The sequence below is a fragment of the Sceloporus undulatus genome, chromosome 4 (assembly GCF_019175285.1).
Source record: "Sceloporus undulatus isolate JIND9_A2432 ecotype Alabama chromosome 4, SceUnd_v1.1, whole genome shotgun sequence".
Lineage (NCBI taxonomy): Eukaryota > Metazoa > Chordata > Lepidosauria > Squamata > Phrynosomatidae > Sceloporus > Sceloporus undulatus.
In genome coordinates this window covers 136,749,661-136,765,525 of record NC_056525.1, presented here as the reverse complement: position 1 = coordinate 136,765,525, position 15,865 = coordinate 136,749,661, and the positions used below count along the sequence as shown (strand labels likewise).

The 15,865-nt window shown below is 40.3% G+C and overlaps 1 protein-coding gene across 1 annotated transcript in view; it reads right to left on the bottom strand.

Annotated features, from left to right (window-relative positions):
* NRG2 (neuregulin 2) overlaps window positions 1-15,865 on the bottom strand; it is a 186,896-nt gene that overhangs the window by 59,193 nt on the left and 111,838 nt on the right. The window contains exon 5 of the mRNA XM_042464379.1: window positions 6,625-6,743. Within this exon, the coding sequence (XP_042320313.1) occupies window positions 6,625-6,743 (119 nt within the window). The remainder of the gene's footprint in view (window positions 1-6,624; window positions 6,744-15,865) is intronic.

Genomic DNA, 15,865 nt, shown 5'->3' with positions numbered 1-15,865 from the left:
CATGACTGAAAATATGTCATTGCAGAACTTGGCTTGAAGAATTACTGCAGAAAGATTCCCAGGAAGTTCTCTTCACAGAAAAGATAGAGAACTTGCACTAAATGAAACTCCCTGATGAAGGGGTAGTTTTTTGCTCACCTTCTAGCTCCTATACATGCCATGACTTATGATTTACACTTATGATTCACACCACACCATAAACAGAAGTGCATCACCACAAGCAGCTTTCTCTAAACAGCCATCCATGTGGCATATTGTTATGGTCACTTACTGTGGAAAACACTCCTCTCTGAGTTAAGATCAGTTCCCAAACAAGCTGCTTTTAGGGAAACTGTAAAGATGAATCTTTTCAACTTGGTCTTTTAAACTGTTTTCTGATTATTGTAGGAATTATTCACTGATGTTATAGCTCAAATATAGCAATGAGTACGGTAATTTTAGCAATTTTTCTCCCCATTTTAACAGTTTTTTTTAATGTGCAATTTTTAAGAAGTATCTGCAATTTGGGAATAAAATATAGTGAGGGTTTGAGGGTGCAGGAAACAGCTTTTTCAGTACAGAAATATTTCCTGCAGAAAGCATGTTGTTTCCTGTGCTGAAGTTCGGAGCATTGTTTAGCCAAAAGCAGTATTTTCTGTGCAAGAAAGAGTATTATTTTCTGCACAGAAAATGCTGTTTCCTTTCCCCCAAACCTCATGTACAAATATTGTGCAGAATATATACTGAACAGTGAAAAATCTTGTCAGTCCAGGATTGTCCTCATCCAGGTTTCCTGACACTCAACAAACATTTATTGTACTGAATCTTCCACATTCATTCTGTAACAGAATGGTGCAAGATTCAGTACATTTGTTGTACTGAATCTTCTACTATTCTGTTTTGTTGGATGATCTGAAGGTTTGATACTATGAGAAATAGAGACAAGTTTCTTTCTGTCTGCTTTCTCCAACTATGCATAATTCTATACTTCTAACATATCCCTCCCTTATCCTCATTTTACCTCAAATCAAAATTCTCAGATGTCATAAATGCAAATTCTCTTCCTAGGACAGTTACTCCAGTTTTGTGGTCATTTTCCTTGGCTTTTTCCACATATTTTGTAGCTCAGCTCACAGACAACTGTTAAGTTATTATTAATCCTTTTGGACTATTAGCAGAGCTGAAAGTTTCATGTAGCAGCAGTAGCAGCATCCCAGAGGACTGTGGCAAACATGGAACTAAACATGAGAGAAGCTGTGTCCTCTAGCTATCTGTTTTCAACAATATAAAGTAGAACACATTACCAAGTACTTAAACAACGTAACCAATAACTGATTATTACTGGTATCTGTTTTACAAAATTATATACACCATGCTGGAATGTGTGCAGAGGAGGGTGACAAAAATGGGGAACGATCTGGAAGCCATGCCCTATGAGGAGCAGCTTGGGGAGCTGGGAATGTTTGATGAAAAGAAGGTTAAGAGGGGATATAATAGACATGTTTAAATACTTGATCTCATATCAAAGAAGGAAGAGGCCTGTTTTCCATGGCTCCAGAGACAAGGACAAGGGGCAATGTATTCAAACTACAGGAAAAGAAACTCCACCTAAATCTCAGGAGGAATTTCCTGACAGTAAGAGCTGTTTGACAGTGGAACACAGTCCCTCAGAGTGTGATGGAGTCTCCTTCTTTAGAGGTTTTTAAACAGAGGCTGAATGGCTATCTGTTGAGGTTCTTTGACGGTGTATTCTTGCCTGGCAGGGGGTTGGACTTGGTGGCCCTTGAGGCCTTTTCCAACTCTATTATGATTCTATGATTATCTCAAAATAATAGAACAATAACAACAGTCCCCCATGCACTTCTACTTACACCCAAATCCTCTACATGTTTACTCAACCTCCAAGGCCTGCAGAGTGGGTATTTCCCATTGCCATTACTTTGGACAGTAATAGGAACAATCAAATTAAAAATTAAGCTATAATTGATTTTGAATTTTTGCCAACAAAAAAAAAACAACTTGATTAAATTTATTTCTCAACTAAGGTGACTGGCTTTCATAGGAATTTCAGCACTAACCCTTTGCAGGAATTAAATTATTAAGGGGCTATACATACCAGCAAGAAACACCAGCATCAGGGTAGAGTGTGGGCGTGGCGACCACACACTGCACACCCCAACTCCGCTCCGATGCTGACATCATGCCAACCGACCAACTATCCACGCAGCGGGCAGCATCACACCCCTTCTTTCGTGTTTAGACGCACTGTGGCACAGAATTGGTGAAAAGCCACCGCCGCTGCTGCCGCCACAACAATCACAGCTTCTCACTGCTTTAAGAAAGAGCAGCATTTTTCTAGCCCTTTGTGGACCAACAAAGCACTGGATCAGGCCCACGGCATGCAGTTGCTGCAGGCCTGATCTGGCGCTCCCAGGGGCAGCACAGAGTCGCTCTGTCAGGGCAGTCCGTACAGCCCCTAAGTTTATTAATGAGCCACAATGTTAAAGAGCCAATGTACTTTAAATTACCCAGTTGGTTCTCCACCCAAAACCTAGTTCACTTGGATCTGAGGAACTACTTTTCATGTCTAAAAAAAACCTATGTGATTTGAGTAAATACAAGATTTAGCCTTGCAACCTTTGGCCCTTTCGCACCACACAATTATAGCACTATGATTACATTTTAAACGCCATGGTTGTGTCCTATGGAATCTTGGGGTTTGCAGTTTGGTCAGAGGCACTTGTGGTGCTCTCTGGCTGAAATTTCTAACTGTCCCTCCCTGAACTGCAAACCCCAGGATTCCATAGGTTGTTGCCAGGGCACTTAAAGTGGAACCACAATGTTATAACCATGGAAATGGGATTACCCTTCTAACTAGCCCTGTGACAATGCAGAAAGTTATGGGATAGAGCTGACATATTGCACACTGCATGCATTTCAGAATTTCGGAGAAAGCTAATAAGATGTACCAGGATCAGGGTGACAAGATGTCATAATCTTAAAGGAAGACCGTGCGTTACAAAATCTCCTGGAAAGGGAGGACACATGGTCACCTTGGCCAGAATTCAAACACTCTTCTCAAGTTGCTCGCATGACAGTTTGGAAGATTCACATCCCAGTTTCAGCTACAGCTGTTTGTTTGCCTTCTTGACAAAACTTGTAAAGTGTCAAGCCACCAGTATTGTTACCTTGCCATTTTAAATGTGCTGTCCATCTATGAAATATATTCCAGAAAATGTTACTGTATTTGGAAACTGTGGTTTATCAAGCCCAACACTGGAAAGCCAAAAACAATGGGCAGCAACATTCACATCACAAACGTCCCCTTGAATTCCCCACTAGTGAACCCAACCCCATTTCTCACAACCCTAATACACCCCATTCCCCACTCACAGCTGAGCCATATTTATATATGCATTTAAATGCACTTGCTCAAAACAAAACTGAAACCACTGCATCATGATGTCTTTCAGTGATTGTCTTACTTCACCATTTACTGAACAAATCTTGCCAAGAAACTGCCATGATAGATTTGTGACAACAACAACATGGATACTCAAAACAAAACAAAAATGAAAAGGCATTTACTTGCTTCATTACCACCACATAATCTGTAAGGCTCTTTAAGGATGCACAGGAATTTGGTATCTTCCATTGCAGCAGGACAGTAAGGGTAGGCAGGAGGGGAATAAAATGTATTGTATATTGAAAGCAAACAAATAACATAAGCCCTGTTTCTGTGTACTTTTCAAATACACAAAGGTAATCAATAATAATGTTAAGGGGTGTGTGTTTTTTTAAAAAAAAAGACTTTTATTAGAATATTAATATTTATTAAGGCTTTAGTGTAAAGTTAAATCTTCACACACAAAATGGACACTGAACATACTTTTACAGAAAATATATAAGCTTCCCCCCCTCCACACACACACATAGTGTAATATTTTTAGAAGATAGAATTGGGCATATAAATACAGTGCGCCTGTGTCATATGCAGGCGCCTCTTATGTGGCTTCCAGCATATGCTGGAAGCTGTGCTGGAAGGAGCAACGCCATGCACCAGATGAAATGACTTGAATGGGCCTTGAGCATCCACATTTTTACCCTTACTATTTGTGTGAGTAGTAACAGTTACTGTATTTACACTTGATATGCATACATGTTAGCAGTGCTATAGTGGAATGCATGACTGTGCCCAGAGACTGCTGTATATACTCATGTATAGGTCTAGAAATTTTAGTCAAAACGCTGACCCAAAAAAACTGGGTCAACTTATCCACAGGACAATGTAAGTACTATTCTTTAACTCTGATATTGATTTTTTAAAAAGGAGACGTCCCCTTTTTATGAACAGAGCAATAAAAGGTGAGAGCGTAGTCCATCCTGGGAGCACCAAAAAGAAGCATACTGTCTCATTTATCCAGCTCTTAGGATCAGCACAAACAGTTAATGTCTGCTGGAATTTTCTAAGTTCTTTGGCATCATTTTCCTTTTCACCATCCTTTACATCCTTTGTTACATGCCCCTAAGTTACATGCTGCATGTTACATGCCCCTCAGCTTATCTATGGGTCATATCAAAAGCCATAATTTTGGCCCCCAAACCTGCCCTCGAATTATACATGAGGTCGACTTATAGTCGAGTCTATATGGTAAATAAAAACTTTGGCTGGGTACATACCGCCAGGAAGCAGCATTCAGGCGGCAATTCTAGGGTTAGGGAGCATGCACCAACCGCATGGTCCCTAACTCTAGCACGTCATAGCAGTGGCATAATGGCAGCCTCCCATCCATATGGGGGCTGCCATTGTGACGTATGCGACACACAACGTATAGATGTCGCTGCACATTGTTTACATCATGAGTGCACCAATGGCACACTCATGACGTCCACACGGCGTCCGAAGACGAATCCAGTTTTTCCGGGTCCTTTTTGGGGTGGCGGGATGCCACGCAGTTTGGCTGCTGCAGCGTCCCTCCGGAGTAAGCAGTCTAGAGAAGATCACAGCAAAATTTAGAAGTGTTGCCACTCCTAGGGCAAAGTCAACTACAGTTCCTGTTTCCTTCTCTTCCTGTCTTAAGCGTGTGACAAGCATGTCACTATAAGACATAAGCTCCCCTCACCAGTTTCCTCTGTTTTAAAATAGATTGAAGTTCAGTTTTAACTTCTCTGCCATACAGGATAAACATTCACATTGAAACAATGCTTTACAAACTGGTTATGAACCAGTCAGTCAGTGCCTATACCTGCTGGACTAGCTGCAGAAAAACAGAAGCCTAAAATCTTGGGTTTAGTAGGCTTTGACTTTTCATGTCAAAACGAGTAGTCACACATCTCCATCTTTCCTAGATCCAGACTGAACTAAGAGCCATACTTCTTCCAGCTACCAGCTTTCATTGCTAAGCCCATCAGAAGATGAAGAAGCAGAACATTTTCCACAGTGCTTAGACTGAGCTCCATGACCTGTTGAATTACCACCTATCTTTCAGATATGAAGAGCCTTGGACAACAGAAAGTCACAACAGTCTAAACTAGACCTGGAAAGGAATGTTACTTAAATTCTGTTTCCCTTCCACCATTAGAATTTTTATTTTTGGTAGACTAAGGCCCTGGTAGACTAAGACCATCCAAGGAAGCAAATGAAACAAAGGCAGGGGAAACCATGGGGGTTCAAAACTACTTTGTTAGATGAATGGGGTGACATATAAGAATGAATCAAATATGGATGTGTAAAATAAAGATCATAGGAGGCCTACACTAGAAGTACTGCCAGTGGATTGCACTTCATATCACTTAGAAGTGATATGTAACTAAATTATTCTGCTAGAATATTAAAGGATTTGACAGAATAGCTGCACAGAAGTGCTTTAAAGAAAAGAATTACATAAATTACACTAACTACTGCATATTTGGTTATTAAGAACCTTTTATCAAACAGGAAGAAAATTGCATGAACATAAAAGGACCTCGCCGTTTTTGCCAAAATTTGGAATGTAGGCAGGTATGGGATCAGGTCTAAGTATAGTCGGGAGCCCATGGAGAGGAGGGACTGTGCCTCAGATTTTGTTTTTTCAGTCCAGGTTGCTCCATGTAACTTGGTGAGACATGCTCACAGACTGCACTTCTCTAAGGAGATTATCAGACGGGGGGAAATCAACAAAGTAAAAGGCATTCTCCCAGCAAAATTGTGTGATCGTGCTGAAGATTTTCAGACAACGTTGCATTTATCCAGGACTTAACCCATGAAGATCCAGGAATGCTCCAGCAACAAACCATTCCCAGTATTTCCCTGTGAACAGTTTGTTGCTGGAGCATTCCTGAATCTTCATGGTTTAAGTCCTAGATAAGCACAATGTTTCTGAATTTTTTCAGCGCGATCGTGTTACTTTCCCAGGAGAATCATTTTTACTCCTGGCTTTTCCCCCCATCTGATAATCTCCATCGTCTTGAGAATTTCAGGGAATATGTAATTTCCAAGACTCTTGATTTTTGAGGGGCTTTTGCAGAACTACCTCTAAAGCATAAAATTTCAAAAAAACAAGTATTTTTTTTAAATTGTTTTCTTGAACCCCAAGAGATTTGTGATGTGTGCACAGAACGAAAGTGAAACAAAATCAATCACTTTGGCTCAACTCTATAACTTACCAGTTCTTACACTGAGAGTGCCTCTGACAGTGTCCATGCCCAGCACATTCTCTGCTTCACAACTGTATTCTCCTGCATCTTCCACTTTCACTTTATTGAACTGTAGTCTAGAATTTTTTCTGCAAAACAAATAAATGTAACAAAACAAAAAAAAAAACCAGATTAGTTGCACCCAAGGTGGCTGGAGAGATATTACAAGGATGACAATTTCAGGATGACAAAATTCTTCATAATTCTTGCCTTTGTAAATACTTTATGTGGTAGCAAAACTGCAAAATTCTATTGGAGAGTGGAACTGCTTAACAATTTGGACCTTGATGCCTGTTGTTTGGGCTGACAATGCATTGGCTTCTGGCCCCTTTAGCTTTGGCCTGATCTGGTCTACACACCCAACTCCAGCTTCTGGCCTTCTAACTACCAGCAGAGCTGAGAGAGGACAGCCTGACAGCCACATGCAATAGGCTTCATAGTATTAGCTGCAATAGTATTAGCTGCAACAGTGGGACTCCACCGCTCATCTTTCTGTGTTATTTAAAAAACCCTTATTCCTACTTATTCCTTTCTTTTTAAATCTGTTAGCAATCAATGATCAAGCTGCATTACAATTCATATCAGTCCCAGACAACATTATAATAAGCATAATGAAAGCAATAGTTAAATAACATCAAGAATGCTGCAGGTTCCTACTCATTTCTGATAAAGGTGATGAAGTACTTTGGAGGGATGACCACATTGTATTGAATATCAAAGGTATATGATTGTCCCCCAAATGGATCCCATGTACACATTCCGACAATCTGCCAAAATCTTAAAATTTTATTAAGAATTCACTTTGTAGAAGCTATGCTAATTTTTTACAATGTTTCTCCTTCAACATACGTGATACTTCTCTCCTCAATTAAAACTTTCTACCCATCTGCCTGAGGCTAAATTGTGCCAGTGTTAGTTTTATTGATGAATAACAAAAGTCTTTTCCAGGAGGTAGAGATTCTGACATTCTCTCCAAATCCTTTGTTAATTTTGAAGGGATCCACTTGTTTTGTGCAAGCCTAACTACTAAACTAAATCAGCCCACATTACATCCAAAAGGAAGATGCTGGGAAATGTGTAGTCCCAGAAATACACCAAAAAGAGCTGGTTCAGAAAAGTTCCCTGGCACAGTTGAGTTGGAACTCAGCCATCTTGAGGAGAAGGACGAGAAGATCTCCTGACAGACCTGGGGAGAGCTTCTGCAGTATTTAAACAGAAGCCAACTAACCTCTAGGTCACAGTAATAGGAACTAATGAATTACAATCAATCAAGATGCAAATTTGCTTTTAAAAGAAGGCAAGTTAATTAAGTGTATTTTAAATGGAAGTGACTGAGTTAAGTTTGAATTTCAGTGTTAATGTTTCTCCAGAACTGAAGTATTAATTAAGTTATTGGTTAACTGAATTATTTCATAGGAATTAATTGATTAATAAAAATGCTAAACAGACCCTCCCCCCCAAAAAAAGTATTATCCAACTATTTCTTTACACAAACTATAATTTTTTGGATGGAACGCTATTTCTTGTTTTCTTTTAGTCCCTTTGCATTTGGAAATTGCAAGGTGTATGGCACAAGTATTAAGGGAAGCTTGGGATGGAGTGAGATGAAGTGAAGGAGTAAGCTGGGGTTTCTGTTCTAGGACAATATATGGCCTCCTTTGCATTCAGATAATCCCATTGTGTTCTGCCCTGAACATAGCACATAGGCTCTTCATCTGTCCCTGGCAACAGAATCCTGAAGATCCTAACCCTGGGACTTTTTGCTAGGATCAAATGTGAATCAGTAAGCTAAAGAATACAGAAGGCAATAAGATAGAAAGAGGGAAAGTGAGAGAAGTGTTTTTGATGAGGTGGGTGAGAAATGGGATTTTCTAAAATTCATGAAAGTATTTTCTTCTCTCCAAAACTAAAAAATATGGATGAAGGGACCTCTTTTGCACCTTTATTCTGATAAGACTTTTGGCGTAGTACTGCAAAGTAACATAAATTGACTATAAAGTCAAATTAAAATTAACTTAGTTGTTACAAATATCCCCTTTTCAACACTAGAGCAAATGAATTCCATTTTCTAGCTTAATATGTTAATCCTTTCCCACAAACCTTCCCATTAATGCTAGGTCATTTGAAATAGTGAACTTCATGAACTGGACACTGTGGGATGAGCTCATGGGCTCATAGTTCACCAAAGACTGGGTTGAATATTCAATTTAGCACCACTTGCTCCATATGCAGAGATTCTGCATCCATGAATTCAACCATCCACAACTTGAAAATACACACACACACATTTTTCTCCCTTAAAAGCAAACCTTGATTTTGCCATTTTATATAAGGGACACCATTTTACTATGCCATTTTATATAATGGGATTTCAGTATCTGTGGATTAGCATATCCATGAGGGGGTCCTGGAACAACCCCTAGAATCCACTGTAATTCTGAACTTTTTTTTTAGTTCTAACTTCTACATTGTATAGGTCATCATATACATTTCCCCAACACAAAGGTTCAAATGTATCTCTTTGCACTTAAGAATTCTTCTCTGTGGTTCTTGTGTTTTTTCAGTTTCCCTTTTACAGATAATGATTTAAAGGTACTGCTGTCTACATGCTCAGTCTTCAGCTATCCTTCCTTGGATCAGTCATAAAAGCCAGAAATCATGTTGCAGTGGGTGGGTTGTCTGCACAGGCCAAAAGTCCCATGTTTCCCCCAACCTTGCATCATTCTGCTTGGACAATGCAGGCCAAAACACTGGAGCCAGGATTGAGCCTGATCCGAGCAGACTGAACACAGATCTTGTGAATCTGTCCTGATCCTAGGGTAAACTGTCCTTACCCTGGGTCAATTTGACCCCCAGTTTGCCAACAGATTTCCTGGAAAATCTGTGGCAAACCCTGGCTATTCAAATGGCCCCGACACTACCTAATTTTCTGTAATGTTGCTTTGACTGAGAAGCCCCACGTCGCTGCATCTCATGTGGAAACAAGGAGCCTGGCCATGTGGGTGCAGTAATGCACCCTGTTTCTGTATCAGGTGTGGCAATGGGGGGGGGGGAGGCTTCTCAGTAGTAGCAATGGCACCAAAAGAGCATGAACTGGTAGCAGGTCCCCAGTTTGGCATGGGGTATGTAAACATGTGGTGGCCCAGAGACTGACCTGGGCGAACACCTGGGTCAGAATAGCATGGGCTCAGCCCATGCTTTCCTGGCCTTTCTTCTCAGAGCCTAGAACTGTGGCTGAAAATAGTTTCCAGCACAAAGGGAAATGTTTTCCCTGATACCAGTGTCTCCCTGTGACACGTGCATGCCGCTATGTGTCTTGCTGTGAAATGACAGGAGAAAACACATTCAGTAGGATGAAAGGAAGGAAAAGGCTAGAGTTTTGTTCTAAGACAACAGTTAGTATAAACACTGTCATATACTAAATGCCCATACACACACCCCATGAGCATTCCTTTAACATGCACATTTTATAACTTACTTTCTGAAATGCCACATGCTCGCCACAGTTATCAGTTTATGTATCCCCCCACCAAGAGATCAGTGATATGTGCAAAGAACAAAAAGGGATCACAATTTAAACATACAATTATGCAGTATATAATGCCAGAAAGAAAAATGATTAATAGATCACCTGTGCTTCCCCAAAGAAGCTGTCAACATTGACCCCATCCTCACACCAAAAATGTAAAAACCTCACTTGATGCAGTTCTATTGTTGGTCTAGTGATAAGTCTGCTCAGAGTAGATGGGATGAAAATGGTGATGGTGGTAAATGAAACTAGTTTGTGCGGCAATCCATTAACAGAACTGCCCTGCCCTGAGAGCATTTGTCCACCTAAGCAAGATCTCAAACTGACAGGGCAAAAGGAATGCCCAGGGGCTGCAGGACCTCAGGGACCACATGCACCCAGCCCCAATCTGGGCCACTGCCACAGTCCTGAACTGGCCACCAAAAATGAGAGGCTTTTGCTGGGGTGAGCTTAGCACGCCTTCCGGCTGAGTTTGAGGCATGTGTTATGTAAACACTACGCCCCCAACATGGCCCTACGGCAGACCTTTTGGCCCATCTGTTTTGGGCCCAAGTGACCTTTCTTTGATTTGTTGATATACTACAATTATGTGCCAGTGGACTGGCTGGGTCTGACATTGAAAAAACTCAGATTAATGAATTGAGAAATGTCTCAAAATGCAATTCAAACCAATTAGTAATTAATTTTCTAAAATAAAAAAAATTGAGAAATCAAGTGAACTGCCCCCCTCCCTCCCAATAAACACTACTAGCAACAAAAGGAACCAGCATAGTATAGTGATTTGAGTATTGGATGAGGGCTGCAGGAGGCCAGAGTTGAATCTTTTTTTAACTATGGAAAGCCACTGTGTGGCCTTAAGCAAGTTACACTCTCTCAGCCTTAGGAGAAGGCAATTGAAAACCTGCTCTGAATAAATCTTGCCTAGAAAATAGGGTGACCATAAGAGAGTCAACCTAAAGGCACATACCAATAAATGAGTACCAAGTATTCAGCCATATAAGAGCTACAATGCTCCATTAGGAATGTAAAATTATGAGTTTGTACAGGCTGGCACAAAGGGCAGGCGAACTAGGACTGAACTAGGGCCGAGCGTTCATATGCACAGAGCCCTAGTTCCACCACCCGGGCGCCATCTTGGTGCCATCTTGGTGCATACTTGTACATATATGGCGTGCCACAATGACGTCCTTTGGGCACAGCGCCCAAATGACTCTACGCACAAGGGGTGTCATGTCACGTCATCGTATCAATGGCACCCCTTCAGGGATGCAAATAGAGCCCACCCAGAAACAGTTTCTTTTTGGTCCCTCCAAAAGCCTTGGCATGTGGTTCCTGTGGCCTCTTTCTGGGGCAAAAACGGGTGGCATTTAGCTGCCCGTCTGCAGAGGTCCTATATTAGGAACCTAAAAGAACTTCAGTTCTAAAACCATGATACTAAACATGATTCTTCCCTGAGCACTCTGAAAATCCAAGCCCTGGGGCTGCATACAGATATACCATGCCTTAAAGAGATTAGTTGTAGTGATTCCCTGTCCTCCATTCCCACACTAGTAAATCAGGCTTCCTCCCACCTTTGTAATGCTAATGTTAGATGTATCTGCCCTTATGATTTGAGGGCTGGTTCAGTCATGAGTTTTGCCTCAGTCTCTAAGTTTCAGGCAGGCAATCTGCCTTTTAAAAAAAGGTACAGTTTGTATTATTGTTATTATTACTTCAAATCTTCAAGATTACAAAATAAATTTTCCCTGACTGAACTTGAGAGAAGAAGCCAGCCCAGACCATGATGACTGTATTTTCAGACCACTCTACCCAAATAAGGTTGCAAATGTACACAGCCTGGAAAGAGGATGGTTATTTTTATCTATTTTGTGGTCATCCTGTATATGATACATGTATATTTCTTTCTGCGATTCTACGGCAAAAAAACGGCTTTGTTTTCATAATTCTCCAAAGAGAATGGAATGTTCTGTGCTATAATTCATCATAAAGAAGAGGAAGATCTATAAAGTATTTGCATGATTTAGTAGATGAGATCAAAATTCTGATGCTCAGGTTACAAATTACAGCAAACAACCATTCACCTAATGCCTATTTGGAGATTCAGGGTGACTGATGGAACCTTGGGTACCATGTGGATTTGTTAATAATGAAATACAGAATATTTGGGTGATAATAAGTCTCTATAGAAAGTAACTGTGCTTCAGCTGACATGAGGTTCATAGGGAGGGAGAGCATATGAGGAATCCAGATAAAATAATTTGGTCAGATCAGGTTTAAATGATGCAGATTCCTCTCTCAACTTGTCCTCCATTATAAAAACATTAACAGCACTAACTGGCAAAGGAATAATTTATTTGTTACATTATTCATCAAATAATCTTTTGCCATCTCACTCACATTTTGTTTAGCACAAGGCAAATTGAGCAAAAGGAAGTATCTTTCTTCCAAGATCTGTTTCCCTTCTGAGAAAGGCGGACTTGCCTGTGCTTGTTGCTAATTAGTGACAGAACACGTAGTTCACAAGCAAGGAGTTTCCCCCTCTGCTCTTGCAAAAATTCATTGAAAAGGACAACTCCCCTGCCCAATGGCGCCAGGAGGATGTGTTTGGGGGGGAATAAATTGATGGAAAAGTGGATGATTTGACATACAGGTAATTGCTACTTTCTGCAGCACGGTCTACTCGGTTTCATTAAGGCCCATCATGACTGAAAATAATCATCTTAAACTCATTTGGCTTGGGGAATGGGATGTAGAGACAGGAATGTAATAAGACTAGATAGAACTAGGACCTTAAATGGCATGAAACTTTCACAGAAATCACCCAGCCTTGAAATGTGGCATCATTATTTACAGCTTCTAATAAGAAAAAATCAGTCTGATAAGAATTTAAAGCAGCAAATGGCCTAAGTTTCTGACTCCATCATTAATCGCTTTAAATTGGGGGGGCTTTACTAGGAGGGTGTGGGGGTGCAGGTTGCACCAGGTGATACCCTAAGAAGCCGAAACACCACTGCCCCCCAAATATCTGTCTTTTGGCAGAAACAGGTTGCAGCGTTCACCTGCATCCCTTTAAAACACTGGAGTTCAGTGGAAGAGATGGTGTGAGCGGAGCGAGACTCAATGGGAGGAGAAAGGAGATGCCTCAGGGGCTTTTTATTTACATTATAAAATGTTTGATTTTTTATATTAATGTTTTATTCTTCTTAAATTTTCTTTGAAAACATCACACGTTACCAAATTTTAACTCTAACCACATAAAACTATATACATGTAAATACATTTAGGCACTGTATATGATATTGTAATTTAAAGGTATAGTTTTAATTTGGCTGGTTATTTATGTCACAACTATTGCTATTACATTCTGTTATGTAAGAGAATTATGATTTATTATTACAAGTACAAAAAACATTACTAAAGATTCTTTATGGTGTGGTATGGGAGGAGGTCAATGGAGGGTGACACCATGTATCACCACACTAGGTGATGCCAACCCTGCTTGAAATTAATGAATTGCTCAATCTTAAATCAAAATGGGGACTGTTGTCAAAAAATCAGAAGAGAACTAACATTTGGAATGGCAGCTATGAAGGAACTAATAAACTCTTTAAGAGCAAAGATACATGATTAAATATCAAAGTCAGAGACATCCACACCATTGTATTTCTGGTTTCTATACATAGTTGTGAAAGCTGGACAGGAAAGAAAGCTGACAAGGAGAGAATGAACTAATCTGAATTGTTGTTCTGGGGAAGTGTTCCACACATAGCATGGACAGCTAGAAAGATAAATGAATTAGAGCTAATTAGGCTTGAACTCTTCCTAGAAGCCAAGATAGGCAAATTGAGGCTATCATATTTTGGATATATCATGAGATGATTTGACTCACTGGAAAAGACAATAATGCTTCATAAAGAGGAAGACAACAAGAAAAGACAGAGACCACACTACAGGTGGACTGATTCAGTCAAGGAAGCAACAGCCTTGAGTGCGCAAGATACGAACGGGGGATTGAGGACTAGGAATCTATTCAAACAAATAGTAAATAATGACAACAATACATTTTAAATAAAAATAATATTGAATCAAAAATTATTTCCATTACCAACCAAAATATGGCAAAACTAGCATGGAGGACATAAACAGGAAGATGTAGCTATGAAGAGTGTCCAGCAAGATCAGATAATCATGTTAAAATAGATTATATGAGTAATGTTCGTATTCTGAACAGAGTGGAATCTGATCTGACTGGAAGAGCAAAAGAGTTATGCAATCATGTCTTGTAAAAAGAACTTTCCTACACCAGTTTAAAAATTTAATATATTTGACTTCTGAACTATTTCAACATGAGGTAATATGTATTTTATTATTACGGTAAATTTATAAATATTTTATGACAATCAACCAAGTGGGCATTTATTTTCAATCTTGTTTCAAAACACTGCTTTGCACATTAATTACTATTTTGGAGTATCAAACATTTTTAGTCCTTGACTAACTATTCATCATACCATATACACTCATCTATAAGTCAAAAAATTTATGTCCAAAAATTGACCCCAAAATTCCAGGTAAACTTATTTACGGGACAGTATGGTAATGTGATAGCAGCTCTTTCAGATTTCTCAATGCGGTGGGGAAAGCAATTTCTTTCTTTCTTGAGCCAAGCAGAAAGAGACCCGGCCACCGCTCTCTGGGGAGTGAAGGCTGAAACCAAGGCTGAATCAATGAAGCAAAAAGCCTCAAATAGAGTCCCTCTAGCTTAGGGTTGCCATATTCCACCTGGGGGCAGGACTTTCCCAGTTTGGGGCGGGTCCGCACGGTCCCGCCCCGGTTTGGCCCCACCCCTGGGATTCCCCCCCAGCGAGGCTCTGGAGGTGGCTCCGCGATCGCAGAATCCTCCAAGGCCTGGCTGGGGCTTGGGAGACGCTGTCTCCCAGGCCCCAGCCAGGCCTTGGACAAGGTTTAAAAATGTAGGACCTTTTCTTTTTGCCAGGGGGAAAAAGGTCCTACATTTTTAAACCTTGTCCTACATTTTTCCCGGTTTGGAGGTCCTCAGGGATGGCAACCCTACTCTAGCTGCATGCACACATACACACATTGAAGGTGCCTCCAAGTTTTACCCTTGACTTATCCATGAGTCATGGCAAAATCCCTAATTTTGGCCCCAAAACCAGCCCTCAACTTATTCATGAGTTTGACTTATACTTCCGTATAGATGGTAATTAATTCTATACAAAATTAAGGCCTATATCTTTAAATAATTCCACTTGCTTAGTGTCCTTGCATGTAAAAACAGAGTCAAACAGGAATCCATCACTTCATACTTCTTCAACGCTATCTCGACGCAAATATAACTTTGCACTGCATGCTCAGAAATGTTTAATTACACCCCTGCTATATTTAATTTCAATTGGAGTTAATCTGTGTTCATTTTAAGATTGTTATAGCAACCAAGTAATTCTTTTTTAAAAGACATGTGGATTAAAAAATGGAGAATTGGTTAAATGGCACATTCATGACATAAGTGATGCGCAGCAACATTCGGACACTGTGCATCGCTTACATAAAGATGGCAGCCCCCTGCACTTACTAGGGTTAGAGACTGTGCGATTGTTGCATGGTCCCTAATCCTAGATGTTTATCACACTATGCTCTTAAAGAGCTACTATTCCAGTGTGA